Source organism: Haliotis cracherodii, unplaced genomic scaffold, assembly GCF_022045235.1.
Source record: "Haliotis cracherodii isolate W230 unplaced genomic scaffold, xgHalCrac1.p SCAF_7, whole genome shotgun sequence".
Lineage (NCBI taxonomy): Eukaryota > Metazoa > Mollusca > Gastropoda > Lepetellida > Haliotidae > Haliotis > Haliotis cracherodii.
Window position 1 is genome coordinate 63,314,541 of NW_027266330.1, and position 20,293 is coordinate 63,334,833.

At 45.9% G+C, this 20,293-nt stretch overlaps 1 protein-coding gene across 1 annotated transcript in view; it reads right to left on the reverse strand.

The window, feature by feature from the left end:
* Positions 1–14,621: 14,621 nt before the first annotated feature.
* The window catches only part of LOC139448161 (centrosomal protein of 63 kDa-like), a 32,883-nt gene continuing 27,211 nt past the window's right edge, over positions 14,622–20,293 (reverse strand). The window contains exons 15-18 of the mRNA XM_071229680.1: positions 19,475–19,599; positions 18,858–18,997; positions 17,204–17,331; positions 14,622–14,804 (exon numbers count right to left, since the gene is read on the reverse strand). Of these exons, the coding sequence (XP_071085781.1) occupies positions 14,658–14,804; positions 17,204–17,331; positions 18,858–18,997; positions 19,475–19,599 (540 nt within the window). The 3' untranslated portion in view covers positions 14,622–14,657. The remainder of the gene's footprint in view (positions 14,805–17,203; positions 17,332–18,857; positions 18,998–19,474; positions 19,600–20,293) is intronic.

Genomic DNA, 20,293 nt, shown 5'->3' on the forward strand with positions numbered 1-20,293 from the left:
CATTACAGGCATTGCATGATGGGAAGGAAACGACGTCATGACCCACTCGCAGTGACCCCACGAGGTCACTTGTCTCATGACCTCCCACCTTCAATGAAGTCATCGGACAAACTAGACTGTCGTTTAACGTGACTTCAAATTCACCACAGTTAATGGAATAAACTCATCCACGGAATAGTCGGAAATTATCATAACCCGACTGCATAGTCACAAAACTGATGTAACAAAGAACATCGCACGTGATGTTATTGCACGAGTTCATTCGTAAAAAATATTGATAAAACAAACACTCAGTTGTAAGTCATTACTGACGGAGCATGTATCCAAGACTGAGTTTTTTAAAAATGTACCAATATAACGCACAAGTGTGTGCTCATTCACGTTTTGTTAAAGTTAACAATTATTTTATTTTATATATAAAAATTAACACAGACTGAAACAAAAGGGGCACGGTGCCATACACAATCATTGCGCTCTGGAATCTAGCGGAGCGGACACACGAAACCAGACGAACAAAGTCCAAAAGAAAACGCCATTCATTGAAGAGGGTGGGGGCCATCATAATGAAAAATAATTCAACATTTGTATAAAAAAACATTTCATTGAATGAGTTTCCTTTTACACACACTTGATCTTTGTTCTCAAAGCGAGTTAGCTTTTTCTGAATTATACAATGGCGCGCCAACAGCCATTAAGTTCTGTGTTTAATAACCGGAAAGACTCAGGCTATTGCGGGTGTCGATTGTCTCAGATAACATGTTGTGAATATTCATAATTATGTTCGCAGAAAATTATTTTTTCAATAAATAATAATATTTAAAGTATCTGGGGAAACATTCTGGCAGCTGGTGTAATTAATCACAGTGACACATATTATGGACAATTACTACATTAATTGTGTTTTGTTTTGTTTTTGTTTTTTTAACGTCGCTCTCAGCAGCATTCCAGCTATATGACGGCGGTTCGTAAATAATCGAGTTTGGAGCAGATAATCCAGTGATTGACAGTATGAGCATCGATCCAAGCAATTGGGATATGATAACGTGCATCAAACCAAGTCAGCGAGCCTGACCACCCGATCCCGTTATGTCAAGCAAGGGTTTGTGAGGACCAATTCCAATCATCACTTTCACTGGGGTATTATTACACGCATCGAAGCGCACTTTCATAACAAACACATGTTCATTATTGTTTGTGTGACATACTAAATAAACACCAGTCCCGCTCACACGGAACGGCTTAGTCTGTCATACAAACATTGAAACAAAAATATCCAATACAGCCCATGCAAGTCTATAACAGGTAGCAAGTCTCGATAACTGCAGTTTCAGTATCTATGCTGTTTTTTTAATATTATTTTATGAAGATAATTTAACACCTGCATTTTGTGTAAACTATTTTCATTTAAAAGACTAGATGGCTCATTATGTCGTATAGATTTTGTTGCATAACTGAGAATGTACGCAATTTGGAGTGTCAGCACTTCAACAAAATGTAATACTGTCCCCGAACAAATGCTACACATGTGACGCACAAAATGGAATGCAAGTTTTTTTTCCTCTATTGTCAAGTCGCGTATTTCGGGAAAACGGATGTCAGAAATAATACGTACACCAGAAGGAGGGGGCATTCATTTCCAGATACCGTAAATCCTTGAAAGGATGCTTGGGATGCATATCATCAACACACTCTAAATACTCTGTAATGGAGGCACCATGCAGTTATGGATTTTAAGTACCTCACATACCATTGTCTTTGAAGCTGCCCCTGTTTCCTGTACGAATTTTAAAAGTATTAAAAAATCCGTATTTTTTCCTCTTCCTTTGCGTGTTCCGACTGCATAAAAAAACACCAAGAAACAGTCACGATTTCAGAACATTTGGGAACAATGTTTCAATTATTTATAGAAATTTGGGGTGTGGTGGAGTCCATTTTGTTTGTTTGTTTGTTTGTTTAAGGTATGTGATATATTATAGACATGATGTTATAAAATAGAGACTGTTGGAGAAGACCGCGGACTGGCGGACACCTTAATGATTGAATTGTTTCAGCAATGCTAATTTAACTGCCGGGGTAAAAGAGAGTCTATACAGCCATGTTTGATGGTGGCTACAACTGAAACAGACAAGAATGGTTATTCGATGGGGATGTATTTGCTGTCGTTTGGGGACCCTAAGTTTGCAGTGTTTCGTCGGCTGTTTCCAGCCCAGTAACCTTTCCATAATGTTTGACATTGTTTCGTCAAATCCAGTTTTCGAGTGCACACTTTCTTTTGTCCGTCAGTCTAGTTTACATTGCTTATTGCGTCCCACATATTTATTACATATATTTATACCATGGGACAAATTATGACACGTTCTTTTGTTCCATGTGTGTTAATAACTAAGATCGGTTTACAAAAAAGCCTCTAAAAATGGTTAACAAAAAAAGCCTCTTAGATCGTTTAAACCAGCCTCTAATATTGGTTAAAAAAACCAAGCCTCTAAGATTAGTTCAAACCAGCCTTCAATATTGGCTAAAAAACCCAAGCCTCTAAGATTAGTTAAAACCAGCCTCTAATATTGGTTAAACAAAACCAAGCCTCTAAGATTAGTTTAAACCAGCCTCTAATATTGATTAAAAACAAGCCCCGAAGACCAGTTTAAACCAGCCTCTAATATGTAAAAGAAAACCAAACCTCTAAGATCTGGTTAAACCAGCTTCTATTCGATGCTTGCTCGTCATAACAGTTTCCTGAATTAGCAACTGCCTATGCAGAATGGCACATCTTAGCCAGGAACCACTGATGGTGTGTTCGAATCCCAAGTGCGCGCCCATTGTAAATCTTTGTTGGCATGGTGCACGTACCCGAGGGTGTCACCAAAGTGGTAAATGCCTTTCGTTCTCCCTTTTTATCCAAAGTTAGACTGACAAACCAGTGATTGATGTTAAGAGCAACGCCCCATGTCGTTTTCGGGCTACGAACACGTAATTTAACAAGTCATGGAGGCTGACCACTTCATCCATTGTGCCACCTCTTTTACTAGCATAGGTACCCGGGGGCGGTGTGCACGGGTGGACCAGCTGTCTGTACGGCGGTGCAGAGTTGCCTCCCTTAGGCGTGCCAGGAACCTACGATCATGGGTTCGAATTCCAGATTCGCTCTTATTATTTTTCTAGTTTCTATGGGGGCACGGGAGGTCCAGTCGTCTAAGGCGCTGCGATTCACTGTGAAGAGTTGCGTCCCTTTGGCACGCCAGAAACCTATGATTGTTGGTTCGAATCCCCGTTCGCCCCGATTATTTTTCTAGGTTTGTCAGCACCATACCTGTGCTTGTGGGTTTCACCGAAGTGGTAAACGTTTGAGACCTGCATCACTTCGGGCTTTCCTCCCACATTTAAGCTGACACGCCGTGATATAACTGGACTGCTGTTAAAAGCGGCGTTAAACCCGACTCACTCACTCACTCAAGGTTCTAGATCCATACCCGTGCTTGAGGGTTTCACCTTAGTAGTTCACCCCCAAGACCTGCATCGCTGACCCCCCACAGCAAGCTGCCACGCCGTGATATGAGTGAAATATTGCTCAAAGCGGCGTCAACACAACTCACTCAATTACTCACGCAACTGGGGACCTTCTCAGTCGGAATCGTCACTGACAATTCTATGTGAAACCCTGCATGACAGAACCGGTACAGTATAAATGTTTATGCCGAACTTGTTTTTACATGAAACACCGTTAAACAAGCCATGCGTAAGGCCACTAAGCTGTCTAAGCTGTTGACTCTGCGAGGCGTTGACGCCCACGACAGCAGATGGTGGCGTCCGTTGTCTCTACCGCTTTTCGCAATTATCTCGGGAAGATATGGGCCGTGTTGGTCACGTGTACTGAGTTTTTATGTAATACTCAGATCTTACACGCGAGTGAAAAACAACATTAAACCACTTGAACTGACTCTCTTGTACACTCACTCACCCACCTATACACACACACACACACTCACTCACTCACTCACCCACCCATACACCCACCCACCAACACACACACTCACTCACTGACTCACCCATACACCCACACACTCACTGACTCTCCCACCCACCCACACACTCAACCACCCACCCACTGACTGACTGACTCACCCACCCATACGCTCACTCACTGACTCACCCCCACACACACACTGACTGACTGACTCACCCACCCACCCACTCACTCACCCTCCCATACACCCACCCACCCATACACCCACCCACCCACCAACACACACACTCACCCACTGACTCAGCCTCCCATGCACTCACTCACTGACTCTCCCACCCACCCACACACTCAACCACCCACCCACTGACTGACTGACTCACCCTCCCATACGCTCACTCACTGACTCTCCCACCCACCCACACACTCACCCCCACACACACTCACCCATCCACCCACCACTCACTGACTCATCCTCCCATACACTCACTCACTGACTCACCCACCCACACACTCACCCACCCATCCACTGACTGACTGACTGACTCACCCTCCCACACACTCACCCACCCACCCACTGACTGACTGACTCACCCTCCCACACACTCACCCACCCACCCACCCACTGACTGACTGACTCACCCTCCCACACACTCACTCACCCACCCACTCACTCACCCTCCCATACACACACTCAACCACCCACCCTCCCATACGCTCACTGACTGACTCTCCCACCCACCCACACACACTCACCCCCCACAAACACACACACTCACCCACACACCCACTGACTCACCCTCCCACACACACACTCACCCACACCCACCCACTCACCCACCCACCCACTCACGGACTCACCCTCCCATACACTCACCCTGCCCCTAACCAACCCACCCACCCACACACTCACTCACCCACCCACCCACACACTCACCCACCCACACACTCACTCACTGACTCACCCTCCCACTGACTCACCCTCCCACCCACACACTCACCCACACCCACCCACCCACCCACTCACTCACTCACCCACCCACCCACTCACTGACAGACTCACCCTCCCACTGACTCACCCTCCCACACACACACTCACCCACACCCACCCACCCACCCACACACTCACCCACACACTCACACCCACCCACTCACTCACCCACCCACCCACACACTCACTCGACTCGCTGACGTCAGTGTATGCCGGTTGACATTCTGATCCAAGGTGTGCCTCTCTCTGCATACAAAGCAGAGGAAGATAACGACCAACAAGCTACGATGCACCCCAGGTCACGCCGGGGGACAAGCACTGGTTATCACAGCGAGCTGTCAATACGACTGCCCCCCCCCCCCCCTCGATATGGCTGCAGCGCGTGCCAGACGGTTCTTTCATCAAGTTTGGAAAGAGTTTTAAATCGGTGGCGGTCTGGTGACTGCGGAAGATGTCCACTGAGTTCAAAGTCACAGTCATATAGTGCTGCCATGGTGCAGCTTCCCGTGGCAAGGGAGATAACTGACTGTAAAAGTCCAGTTTCCACGTCAAACTCACTCACTGTCAGAGTTAACACGCTTTAGAAAACTGAGGCTAAAGACTTTAGTAGACGAATTAAGTGATGTTTGTATACCCTGATTTCAACCTGCATACCCCGTCTCTATTTGATGCTAACCACAGATTAGGTATAACGGCGTCGGGACATCGAATTATCAGATTCACAGCAGGTACCAAGACAGCGGACGAATGGTACCTTCTGCAGGACAGATATTCGATGTCCCAGGCCATGACCGCTATGCGCGAAGGTTTCAGCGTTGACATGGACACCGTGCGAGTAATTGAGACAATGCCCTGTGAAATTAGAGTAATCAGTTCGTGTTTGAATTATGTGGGTCACAGAAAAGGTCGGGCAGCGGAGTATATTTTACAGCGATGTTTTAATGACCAGATTCGAAACGAGCGCGATATCATCACAACTTGAAGCGCTCGTTAAATGTCCAGGACAAGTTGTCGAGCCAAGCGTCCGAACCTGGCCGCACATCTTCTCTCTGCCGCAGTCTGTCTCCCAGACACGAGAGAAAAAATTGAAAAAAGAGCCCAACTCAAGTCTTGAATGATATAGCAAATCTAGATTGACTCGGCTTTGAAATTAAGGATCGTTCTGGGCTCCATTTAGATTTCATTTTGTCTATTTTGTAGACATATATTCTTGAATAATATAAGTTAAACTTTATTTCTAGGACTAAATGTCAGTCTATCTCTGGTGTCCATTTCTAGCCAGGGTTCAGATACAGAAATTACCTCCCTGGATAACTACCTACTACCCGACCCGTGAAGATCCGGGGTAGAATAGGTCTTCAGCAACCCATGCTTGCCGTAAAAGACGACTATGCTTGTCGTAAGAGGCGACTAACGGGATCGGGTGGTCAGGCACGCTGACTTGGTTCATGCATGTCATCGTATCCCAATTGCGTGGATCGGTGCTCATGATGTCAATCACTGGATTGTCTGGTCCAGACTCGATTATTTACAGACCGCCGTCATATATCTGGAATATTACAGAGTACGGCGTTAAACAACAAACAAACAAACAGACAAACAAACAAACAAACCTACTACCCTGTGTGACACAGACCATGTCCTTATTTGGATAACTACATCCTGTACCCTCTGTGCCAATACAGATTAACTTAAGTAATACAAAAGAATCGCGTGTTCTCTAACTTCTCTTGAGTAGCATAATTCTCTGGAGTCGGACAACCATTTATTGCAAGAATAAAAGGCGCATGAAACTGGATTAATCACACAAGCGTTGTTTGATCTGCAACAGTGACTGGCTGTGAGACGGTAGCGTCGCGAGACTCTCCCAGGCCCTGTTCGGCATATGTGTATATTGAAGATATCCTTTGTCTTAAATCGAATTCTTTTGGGCAGTGACACTTGTTTACTGACGCAGAACTCATTATAACTCGCTCGGCACCTTATGAATGGTTGTGTAATAGGATATTTATTCCCCATAAAGTTTTTTTTCCAGGAGAAAGTAATATCCCAGGTGAAAAAATCCACTGGATATTATTTCCACAGCCAGTTTCTTACTGACACTGGAATATTTTGCTAATATTCTTTCGTCCGGAAACATTAATCGTTTACAACACCAAGGCCTGGGAGCTTGAATTGAGAGGAAAGCCCCAAGTGATGCAGGTCTTAGACGTTTACCACTTTGGTGAAACCCACGAGCACGGGTATGGTGCTGACAAATCTAGAACCATAATCCGACCGAATCTGTGATTGGAACCACTATATTCACAAGTTCCTGGCACGCCTAAGGGACGCAACTCTCCGCCACCCGCGCCCATGACAAACTTAGAAACACGATGAGGACGAATATGGGATACGAACTCATGTTTGTGGCGTCTTTGACGACTGGCCAGCATTGCACTCTGTTCAGTATATCCGATGGGCACATGGCGCTAAAGTTATCACAACGACAGCCAGTTTACTATTATTCTTTTAAAGGTTTCTCTAAACTCGACATGGAGTGGGTCAGCTTTGAGGTTGTGTCAGCCCCTTAATGCCGCGAGCAGCAGGCAGGGTAAAAACAAGTACCATATTTTAACGTCGTTTGGTATGACGCAGCCGAGGTTCGAACCCCGGACCTTCCGCTCTCCGGGCGGACGCTCTGCAACTAGACCACGGAGGCGGTCCGGGATTCAGGGGTGAGTAATGAGACCCAGAGATGGTATTTGGGATTCAGGGGAGGAGGCGGAAGGCGCCGTCAGTTTTTGCGAAACGTTTTTTTACCGTGTTGTACGTTGACTGACCAAATGGCACACCAAGAATCACAATGGAAGCTCATTTTCCCACGATTATAGGATTCTGGTACGCACAAGGGTCGAAACCCAAAATGAACGTCATTTGACTCAAGTTTATACATTCAAATTGAGTAAAATGTCGTTCATTTTGTGTCTGTCTGAAGCTGTGAAATGTTCGAGTGAAATTACGCGCGGTGGTACGTCACGTGACCTGTAAGCACGCGAACATCTGGATCTAGTACAATTCGACGTGAAAACAACGTTGATCCTATCGCTGCCATGGGTGTCGTGAGTTTGCTAGCGAATCCGTGGTACCAGAGACGTGGTCGCACTTGGGGTTAAATATGCTTCAACGTTGACGCCCTGCAATATGCACATCTTGTGTGTCAGCACGATAATACGATCGATACGGCTGAAGATTCTTTTCTTAATGCAGGAATATCATTATTATTTATAATCCCGTTAGTCGCCTTTTACGGCAAGCAAGGCTTGCTGAAGACCTATTCTAACCAGACCCGTGAAGATCCGGGGTAGAATAGGTCTTCAGCAACCCATGCTTGCCGTAAAAGGCGACTACACTTGTGGTAAGAGGCGACTAACGGGATCGGGTGGTCAGGCTCGCTGACTTGGTTGAAGCATGTCATCGATCCAAATTGCATAGATCGATGCTCATGATATAAATCACTGGATTGTCTGGTCCAGACTCGATTATTTACAGACCGCCATCATATAGCTGGAATATTTTTGAGTGCGGCGTAAAACAACAAACCAACCAACCAACAACCTATTCTAACCCGGATCTGCTTATTGTGTATTTCCTTGTAACGTAACCGATTTCTTAAATCGTAGCCCGGAGTTCAATGGAGTAACGAAGACAGTTCTTGTAACGGGGCCAAGGCTATTCCTGAGCGTGTCTCAAGGAGACAGAAGTGAGGTGAGGTGAAATTGGGTTTAACGTCGCGTCCAAGATATATATAGCGACGTGCATGTACGTGTGTGTGTTTGTGTGGCTACTTGTACTAGTCCGGACCGATGCCGATTTATAGTGCTAGCTCACTGATATACCATGCCGCAGTTTAACATGAATACCCCACTCAGACACAGTATACTGAATCCGAGCCGACCAGTCCTTGTTTTAGCCCCTTATTGCCGAGCGCCAGACAGGTTAACAACAAGTACCATCTTTTAACGTCTTTTGGTATAACGCGGCCGGGGATCGAACCCCGGACCTTCCGCTCTCCGGGTGGACGCTCCACCACTAGACCACGGAGGCGGTCTCAAGGAGACAGAAACCAAACATGCACGGAGTGAGCCTCACACACCTCGTGTCGTATTTAACACAGGGTGGGGATCTCATATTCGGAGGTCGGGGGATGTAGACTTTGTATTTCAACCTAAGGGATGCGTGTGCGTGTGCGTGTGCGTGCGCGTGCGCGTGCGCGTTTGCGTGAGTGTGTTTAAACAACCAGACAATGTGTGTACAAGGGCGGACACAGCATTTTGAAACGGGTAGGGTCCAAAATATAAAAATTCTCTCTCAGATAATTTTACTGTCTACACCATACATTTGGTTTTCAAAAGCTACCATGAGATACCATGCCGCAGTTTAACATGAACACCCAAATCAGACACTGTCTCCTGACCCCGAGCCGACCAGTCCGTGTTGTATTCCCATAATGCCGAGCGCCAGGCAAGGAAACAACAACTACCACCTTGTGACGTCTTTTTGGTATGACGCTCTATCTACTAGACAACGGAGGTGGTTACAAGTTAGTTACATGTGTCAGTAGGGATCTGGGGTGACAGGCAAAACGTCATGGTCATGGTATCCTAATGCCAGCCAGCGGAGGCCCTGAGCTTCAGTCTCTCGTGGTGCCCACGCCCACGCACCTCGTAGAATCCTACACCCCCGCAAGTGATACACGTAACTCTGAAGTTGGCGAATTTAAAACTCACTTTGGTTAAGCCATTGTGGCGTCTGGTTTAGAATAGGCCCATATAGTAACCTCTGTTTGTCCTAAGGGGTGACCGAAGGTCAGGCTTGTAAAATAATCCTGTCTATCCTGTAAAATAATCCAGTCTGGACCAGACAATCCAGTGTTGGATATTGTGAGCAACTATCCACGCCGTCAGGTACGATGACACACTATGTACCTAGTCACCCAGTCTGACCACCGACCCATATAGTAACCTCTTATGACGAGCCTAGGTTGCTAGGAACCTATTCTAACCTGGAATCTACGCAGGGTCTCCTCTTAAGACCAGCATAGGTTGCTAGGAACCTATTCTAACCAGGAATCTACACAGGGTCCCCTCTTAGGACCAGCCTAGGTTGCTAGGGACCTATTCTAACCTGGAATCTACACAGGGTCCCCTCTTATGACGAGCCTGGGTTGCTAGGGACCTATTCTAACCTGGAATCTACACAGGGTCCCCTCATAGGACCAGCATAGGTTGCTAGGAACCTATTCTAACCAGGAATCTATACAGGGTCCCCTCTTAGGACCAGCACATGTTGCTAGGAACCTATTATAACCCGGAATCCACACAGGGTCTCCTCTTAGGACCAGCCTAGGTTGCTAGGGACCTATTCTAACCAGGAATCTACACAGGGTCCCCTCATAGGACCAGCATAGGTTGCTAGGGATCTATTCTAACCAGGAATCTACACAGGGTCCCCTCATAGGACCAGCACAGGTTGCTAGGGACCTATTCTAACCAGGAATCTACACAGGGTCCCCTCTTAGGACCAGCACAGGTTGCTGGGGACCTATTCTAACCTGGAATCCCCACAGGGTCAACTCTTATGACCAGCACAGGTTGCTAGGGACCTATTCTAACCCGGAATCCCCACAGGGTCAACTCTTATGACCAGCACAGGTTGCTGGGGACATTCTAACCCGGAATCCCCACAGGGTCAACTCTTATGACCAGCACAGGTTGCTAGGGACCTATTCTAACCCGGAATCCCCACAGGGTCAACTCTTATGACCAGCACAGGTTGCTGGGGACATTCTAACCCGGAATCCCCACAGGGTCAACTCTTAAGGACCAGCATAGGTTGCTGGGGACCTATTCTAACCCGAAATCCCCACAGGGTCAACTCTTAAGGACCAGCACAGGTTGCTGGGGACATTCTAACCCGGAATCCCCACAGGGTCAACTCTTAAGGACCAGCATAGGTTGCTGGGGACATTCTAACCCGGAATCCCCACAGGGTCAACTCTTAAGGACCAGCATAGGTTGCTGGGGACCTATTCTAACCCGGAATCCACACAGGGTCAACTCTTATGACCAGCATAGGATGCTGGGGACCTATTCTAACCCGAAATCCCCAGACGGCAAACATTACTGCACATGGGTGTTGGGCAACAGTAATTTTCAGCCACTAACATTGTTCCAGATTCTAGTCTGTGCCTGCATCAGATGTATTGACAAGTTACATTTGATCGACATCACAGTAATGGATACAACATCTATTACCCAGAACTATAGATTAACCCTGACTTGCAACAACCAGCGATGTCCTCAGAGGACGTACATTAATTAAGTAACTCAAGACAGACAATCAATAATTCTGTACAGCTTGCTTGTCATCATCTCAAATTGAGCTTCTACCTACATAACTCGTAATGTAGGGTACACAACAGAATCAGATGAGGCTGCTGTGCAAATATTAACTCAAATAACAACAAAAGTACAAATATTTTCAAATGATTGTTTTAATAAGTTAAGTTATTATCATATATACAAATGTTGCAAATAAATACACAAGTTTTTAATACAATGTTTGGACGGATATATATTTGGCAGTCTCAATAATATTTCTATTCATAAATCTCTCACTCAAATACATGCGGTGACTGAATATATGGGTTGTGCTCATCAATACTGCCCGAGTCAGCAGGTGCTCCATGTGATGGGAATCGGATGAGGCCAGACTTTTTGGATTATGGATTTTTGGCCTAAAATTTAGGTCAGTTTGAAAAGATTAAATTCCAAATTTTTGTTTTGATTTCCTAAAAATGTTTAAAATTTATTTTTTAAGATAAATTTCAACAGGATTTAATAATGGTATTTTAAATATTGTATTCATATTTATCATTTTACCTGTTTCTGGTCGGAGGACTATAAAAACACTGCTCTTTTTTTATCTTTTTTTTTTTATTTGTTTTCGTTTTCAATTTTTTTGAGTCGGAGGATTTGTAAACCAAGTTTAAAAAATTCTGGCCTATGTTTGGAGCAAACAAACCAGGAGCAAGTCAGGACGAGTGTTAGCACATACACACGGTACAATGAGTGAGTGAGTGAGTGAGTTGGGTTTTGTGCTGCTTTCAGCATGACACCATATCCCTGTTTCTACCAATGACCTTGAGATACGATGACATGCCATGGAGGGGAGGGGACAGATGGTATCCCAGAATCCCTACATCTACCAATGACCTTGAGATACAATGACACGCAATGTAGGGCTGGGGGCAGATGGTATCCCAGAATCCCCACATCTACCCATGACCTTGAGATACGATGACACGCAATGTAGGGCTGGGGGCAGATGGTATCCCAGAATCCCCACATCTACCCATGACCTTGAGATACGATGACACGCAATGTAGGGCTGGGGGCAGATGGTATCCCAGAATCCCCACATCTACCCATGACCTTGAGATACGATGACACGCAATGTAGGGCTGGGAACAGATGGTATCCCAGAATCCCTACATCTACCAATGACCTTGAGATACGATGACACGCAATGTAGGGCTGGGAACAGATGGTATCCCAGAATGCCTACATCTACCCATGACCTTGAGATACGATGACACGCTATGTAGGGCTGGGGACAGATGGTATCCCAGAATCCCCACATCTACCAATGACCTTGAGATACGATGACACACAATGAAGGGCTGGGGACAGATGGTATCCCAGAATCCCCACATCTACCAATGACCTTGAGATACGATGACACGCCATGGAGGGGAGGGGACAGATGGTATCCCAGAATCCCCACATCTACCAATGACCTTGAGATACGATGACACGCCATGGAGGGGAGGGGACAGATGGTATCCCAGAATCCCCAAATCTACCCATGCCCTTGAGATACGATGACACGCCATGTAGGCTAGATGTGGGGATTCTGGGATACCACTTGTCCCCTGCCCTACATTGTCATCGTATCCCAAGGACATGGGACAGATGGTATCCCAGAATCCCCACATCTACCCATGATCTTGAGATACGATGACACACAATGTAGGGCCAGGGACAGATGGTATCCCAGAATCCCCACATCTACCCATGACCTTGAGATACGATGACACACAATGAAGGGCCAGAATATCCCAGAATCCCCATGCCATACATAAATAGAATATAACCAAGATGACAGGTAGCTTTCATTGGAGAAAAATGATTGTTTTCAGCACATACCCTAAAATGATGACATGTAAATATAATAACAGAAGTATTACTTGCCCAAGGAATATGTAAAAATATGGGCAGACTACAATGGGCTGTGAGAGAGAGGTGAATATTTTCACTGCCCTTGTACTCATGGAATGGTCAGAAAAGATAAATATTAAAATGTCGACACAGAAAAGTTTCACAGATGAATTCAGTTTGATCTTTTGAAGCATAACATGTTTCAAATCCGTATTAAATATATCGACAATCATTTTTGGACAGTGTTGTATTCTTGTTGGACAGTGTAGTATTCTTGTTACTGTTGCATTGTTGGAAGGTGTTGTATTCTTGTTAGACAGTGTTGTATTCTTGTTGGACAGTGTTGTATTCTTGTTGGACAGTGTTGTATTCTTGTAACTGTTGTATTCTTGTTATACAGAGTTGTATTCTTGCTAGACAGCGTTGTATTTTTGTTGGACAGTGTTGTGTTCTTGTTGGACAGTGTTGTATTCTTGTTAGACAGTGTTGTATTAATGTTAGATAGTGTTGTATTAAAGCGTGATCAGTTGGATTGATCCTTCTCGAGATGTTTACATTTTTTGTCAAATGTACTTGTTACTACATGTATATTTTATGAAAACAAACAAAAGATCTTCTAATTTGAGGTTGTCCTTGAGCAACTGAAGCTGATTGTTTTGTTTGTCTGCAGCAAGTCAGGCAAGTCTGCCTTTTATTTTCTCTACCTATTTACTGACACTTGTGTAACAAACCGCAGCTCATGTAACAAACTGCAGCTCTTGTAATAAACTGCAGCTCATGTAACAAACTGCGGCTCGTGTAACAAACTGCAGCTCATGTAACAAACTACAGCTCATGTAACAAACTGCAGCTCATGTAACAAACTACAGCTCAAGTAACAAACTGCAGCTCATGTAACAATCCGCAGCTCATGTAACAAACTGCAGCTCATGTAACAAGCTGCAGCTCATGGCACTAACTGCTTGTGTCACAAACTGCACATTGTTGGAGTTCTCTGCAGTAGTGTGAGATTTCAGTCCTTTGTTTCAATTGACAGTGTAAATATGACAACACCTGCACTCTCAGCTCCTGGCAGCGTCACTCCTACAAAAAGCAGTGACAATACTCCCAGTCAATACTTCACAGGAGTCTCCCAGTCAATTCTTCACAGGAGTCTCCCAGTCAATACTTCACAGGAGTCTCCCAGCCAATACTTCACAGGAGTCTCCCAGGCAATACTTCACAGGAGTCTCCCAGGCAATACTTCACAGGAGTCTCCCAGGCAATACTTCACAGGAGTCTCTCAGTCAATACTTCGCAGGAGTCTCCCAGCCAATACTTCACAGGAGTCTCTCAGTCAATAGTTCACAGGAGTCTCCCAGCCAATACTTCACAGAAGTCTCCCAGTCAATACTTCACAAGAGTCTCCCAGTCATTGCTGACACAGACGTTTGACTTTTCATTCTGTTCATTTGTGTGTGTATTTCCTGAGCGTCAGTTCTGTGCCGGCACGCAGCTCGGAGATGTGAGAATCTATCAATCGTTCCAGTTCTTTGGCTCGTTCCTGTTCTTGGCTCAGGAACAATTCAGCTGCTGCGTCAGCAGAACTCTCCAACTAAGAAAATAGGAAAACAATATGTGAGTGAGTGAGTGAGTGAGTGAGTTTGGCTTAATACCGCTTTGAGCAGTATTTCAATTATCTCACACCACGTCAGCTTGAGTGAGTGAGTGAGTTTGGTTTTACGCAATATTTGGTTTTTTAGCAATATTCCAGCAATATCACGGCAGGGGACACCAGAAATGGGCTTCACACATTGTACCCATGTCGGGATTCGAACCCGGATCTTAGGCTTGACGAGCGAACGCTTTAACCACTAGGCTACTTGAAGTGGGAGGAAGCAACAGCCAGTATCTGACTAACACTGGACTATTTTCTGACATGAATATTCTTTCCTCCAAAAACTTTTTGACCTGGAAACATTAATCCTTGAAAATACCACAGCGTGTCAGGTTGAATTGAGAGGAAAGCCCGAAGTAATGCAGGTGTCAGAAGTCTACCACATTGGTGAAACCCACAGGCACAGGTATGGTGCTGACCAACCTATAACATTACCAGGGCGACCGGGACTTGAACCCACGAACACAGGTATGGTGCTGACCAACCTATAACATTACCAGGGCGACCGGGACTTGAACCCACGATCACAGGTATGGTGCTGACCAACCTATAACATTACCAGGGCGACCGGGACTTGAAGCCACGATCACAGGTATGGTGCTGACCAACCTATAACATTACCAGGGCGACCGGGACTTGAACACACGATCACAGGTATGGTGCTGACCAACCTATAACATTACCAGGGCGACCGGGACTTGAACACACGATCACAGGTATGGTGCTGACCAACCTTTAACATTACCAGGGCGAACCAGGACTTGAACCCACGATCACAGGTATGGTGCTGACCAACCTATAACATTACCAGGGCGAACCGGGACTTGAACCCACGATCACAGGTATGGTGCTGACCAACCTATAACATTACCAGGGCGACCGGGACTTGAACCCACGATCACAGGTATGGTGCCGACCAACCTATAACATTACCAGGGTGAACCGGGACTTGAACCCACGATCACAGGTATGGTGCTGACCAACCTATAACATTACCAGGGCGACCGGGACTTGAACACACGATCACAGGTATGGTGCTGACCAACCTATAACATTACCAGGGCCAACCGGGACTTGAACCCATGATTACAGGTATGGTGCTGACCAACCAACAACATTACCAGGGTCGACCGGGACTTGAACCCACGAACACAGGTATGGTGCTGACCAACTATAACATTACCAGGGTGAACCGGGACTTGAACCCACGATTACAGGTATGGTGCTGACCAGCCTATAACATTACCAGGGCGACCGGGACTTGAACTCACGATCACAGGTATGGTGCTGACCAACCTACAAAATTACCAGGGCGACTGGGACTTGAACCCACGATCACAGGTATGGTGCTGACCAACCTATAACATTATCAGGGCGACCGGGACTTGAACCCACAATCACAGGTATGGTGCTGACCAACTATAACATTACCAGGGCGACCGGGACTTGAACACACGATCACAGGTATGGTGCTGACCAACCTATAACATTACCAGGGCGACCGGGACTTGAACACACGATCACAGGTATGGTGCTGACAAACCTTTAACATTACCAGGGCGACCGGGACTTGAACTCACGATCACAGGTATGGTGCTGACCAACCTATAACATTACCAGGGCGACCGGGACTTGAACTCACGATCACAGGTATGGTGCTGACCAACCTATAACATTACCAGGGCGACCGGGACTTGAACCCACGAACACAGGTATGGTGCTGACCAACCTATAACATTACTAGGGCGAACCGGGACTTGAACCCACGATCACAGGTATGGTGCTGACCAACCTATAACATTACTAGGGCGACCGGGACTTGAACCCACGAACACAGGTATGGTGCTGACCAACCTATAACATTACCAGGGCGACTGGGACTTGAACCCACGAACACAGGTATGGTGCTGACCAACCTTTAACATTACTAGGGCGAACCGGGACTTGAACCCACGATCACAGGTATGGTGCTGACCAACCTATAACATTACTAGGGCGACCGGGACTTGAACCCACGAACACAGGTATGGTGCTGACCAACCTATAACATTACCAGGGCGACCGGGACTTGAACCCACGATCACAGGTATGGTGCTGACCAACCTATAACATTACCAGGGCGACCGGGACTTGAACCCACGATCACAGGTATGGTGCTGACCAACTATAACATTACCAGGGCGACCGGGACTTGAACCCACGAGCACAGGTTTCTACTGAGGCATGCATCTCTACACAGTGTTGTAGTCATAAAGTAAAATGTACGTCACAACTATTTCTATCCCCCCCCCCCCCGCCCCCACGTCTGTGATTGAGGTCAAGGTCACATGACTCACATCACACTCGAGGGAGTCCGCTGGGGAGTCCAGGTCGTTGAGGGTGTGGATGAGCGACATGGGTTCCGAGTCGAGGATGGTGCCGCCGCTGCCGTTCAGCTGACTCTGGAGGTGGCTTCTTGACATCCCTGGAACACAACAACACTGGCTGCATCTATCAGCCCCACAACTCAGGATGCTACACTGATGTCACTCTGACTCCAGAAGTCCTTGTCTCATGTTATAACTGACAACATTTCACAAATGTGGAAGAAAAATAAAGTTTGAGAAGATTTTAGAAGTTGACCAGTAAGGAAGGGTCATTCACATTAAATTTGTATTTATTTATCCAGACCGGAAGAATTAGGAATCACTAAAACTTAGAATAAGTATCACCAACACTTTGTTTGTTTGTTTGTTGTTTAAGGCCGCACTCGGCACTATTCCAGCTACACAAGGACTGTTTGTAAATAATCAAGTCTGGTCCAAACAATGCAGTGGTTGACATCATGAGTACCAATCCATGCAATTGGGATACGATGACATGCATCAACCGTGTCACCGAGCCTGACCACCCAATCCCGTTAGTGTTTGTGTTACGACATGCTTGGGTTGCTAAAGATCTATTCTAACCCTTATCTTCATAGGGAGCCTACATTATGGTTTCTTTTAAATGTTTTGCAAACCTAGTAATGACAGAAGACCCATGACATGCATATTAGATCAGTTTAGTCAAATATGGTAATACTTTAAAAATTTACACCTGACAGTTACAATAAGTTTTCTAAAACAGACCGAAAACAAAACCTTGAACTCTACAATTGAGTCTACAATATTTCCGCAATTTTGATTTCACCTTGGTTCCATTATATATCATATTATCAAAACAAATTAAACAAAATATCATACAAAATTTATTTGTATTACCCCTGCATGCGGAAACCTGCCAGGGTTCATTCAGCTATTATTCCAATTTGTGTGTGACTTGTCCACACAGACCGCCTCCGTGGTCTAGTGGTAGAGCGTCCTCCCGGAGAGCGGAAGGGTAGGGGTTTGATCCCCGGCCGCGTTATACCAAAAGACGTTAAAAGATGGTACTTGTTGTTACCCTATCTGGCGCTCGGCATTAAGGGGCTAAAACAAGGACTGGTCGGCTCGGAGTCAGTATATCTGAGTGGGATATTCATGTTAAACTGCGGCATGGTATCTCAGTGTGCTAGCACTATAAATCGGCATCAGTCCGGACTAGTACAAGCAGCCACACAAACACACACACGTACATGAACGTCGCTATATAAGTGCAATAATCTTGGACGCGACGTTAACCCCAATTTCACCTCACCTTGTCCACATGTCTATGAACGCTCAATACCTATTACCTTTCTTTACCATACTTTATCATCCCTGTGTTGTGTGTAATTTGCCATGCTTTCTTGTGCTTGATATTAAACACTTTGGTGAAATCTACACATACGAGTATGATGCTGATAAGAATCCAGACAAAAACCCACTACCAGTGTATCCTGGCATGACTAAGGGATGCAACTCTGTAAAGGAAGTTCTGTGCTGATTACTATGTAAGTCTAACTGTTAAGAACACGTGGAATGTGTCCCTGGTTTAGAATCTACGGCGGCTTCAGGTGACTGGTTGAGACGAGGCAAAGGCGAGACTCACGTCTATTCTCCCTCCTCTCGAGATCCAGCTCCTCCTCCAGCCGATGCTTCTGGGCCTGCAGCAGTCGGATCTGACTCTCGTACCCCTGCGCTGTGCTGTCCAGGTATCCCTGCACTGACTGCTTGTGCTTCGACGGCTTGCTGCGTTACAGAGATAAAACAGGTCAACTAGAAGTACAGTGTTCTCCAGAATACAGGATTGTATTATTGAGGTGAGTATTACATTGTTTGCATCTTTACAAGAGAAACGTGGGGCTGTGCTCAACTGGTTGAACCATTACATTCCTCCCTGCATGACATAAGACAAGGGGGACCAAACATGGGGTACAGGGGATATTCAGTCCTCGAATCCCTGTGGGTGGACAAGCATGGGGTGCTGATGACCTATTCTACCCTGGAACCCCACTGGGAGACAAGCATGGGTACTGGAGACCTATTCTACCCTGGAACCCAGTGGGAGACAAGCATGGGTGCTGGAGACCTATTCTACCCTGGAACCCCAGTGGGAGACAAGCATAGAACTGGAGAGCTATTCTACCCTGGAACCCCACTGGGAGACAAGCATGGTACTGGAGACCTATTCTACCCTGGAGCACCCACAGTTCTACTAATACTGACTGTTTACTGTTATCGCGACCGGAGGGCAGGCTCCTGGAGTGGGCGGTCTCCTGGAACGACGTCTCCATGACTGACATTTCCTGCTTCAAGCGGGACACATCCTCTTGAAGACTCTGATTCTCCCTCTGAAATAATAATGGTTGGTTGGTTGGTTTGTTGTTTAACGCAGCACTCAGCAATATTCCAGCTATATGACGACGGTCTGTAAATAATCGAGTCTGGACCAGACAATCCAGTGATTAATATCATCAGCATCAATCCACGCAATTGGGATCGATGACATGCATCAACCAAGTCAGCGAACCTGACCACCCGATCCTGTTAGTCGCCTTTTACGACAAGCAGAGTCACCTTTTACGGCAAGCATGGGTTGCTGAAGACCTATACTGCCCCGATCTCCGCCACTCCCATACCGTGTCATGTCACAAAGTGAGTGAGTGAGTGATGCAAATATCAAAGGTCAAGTAGGACTACTTTCACTGTTTATAAACATAGATGGCGTTGCCCTCATCATTTGGCGATCGGGTCAGAATTAACCACCGGGAATCTGGATAAACTACAGGGATAATTGCTATCATTATCAAAAGAACAGTCTAATATACTGAAAATCAGTGTCTAACTGTGAGGTAGCTAAGGCATTTTATAAGTTTTGGCAACTTTGGAGATATAAATTTCGAAACAATTTTCCGAGGGCACGAAGCCAAGCCAAGCGGGATCAGTAGCCATATCTTTGCTTGTAGACCTCTGCGGCTTGAAACCTTCTCCACAAATCAAAATAGTTGGATTTGGCCGAAATATGTTTGAATTGTTACCTAGTTT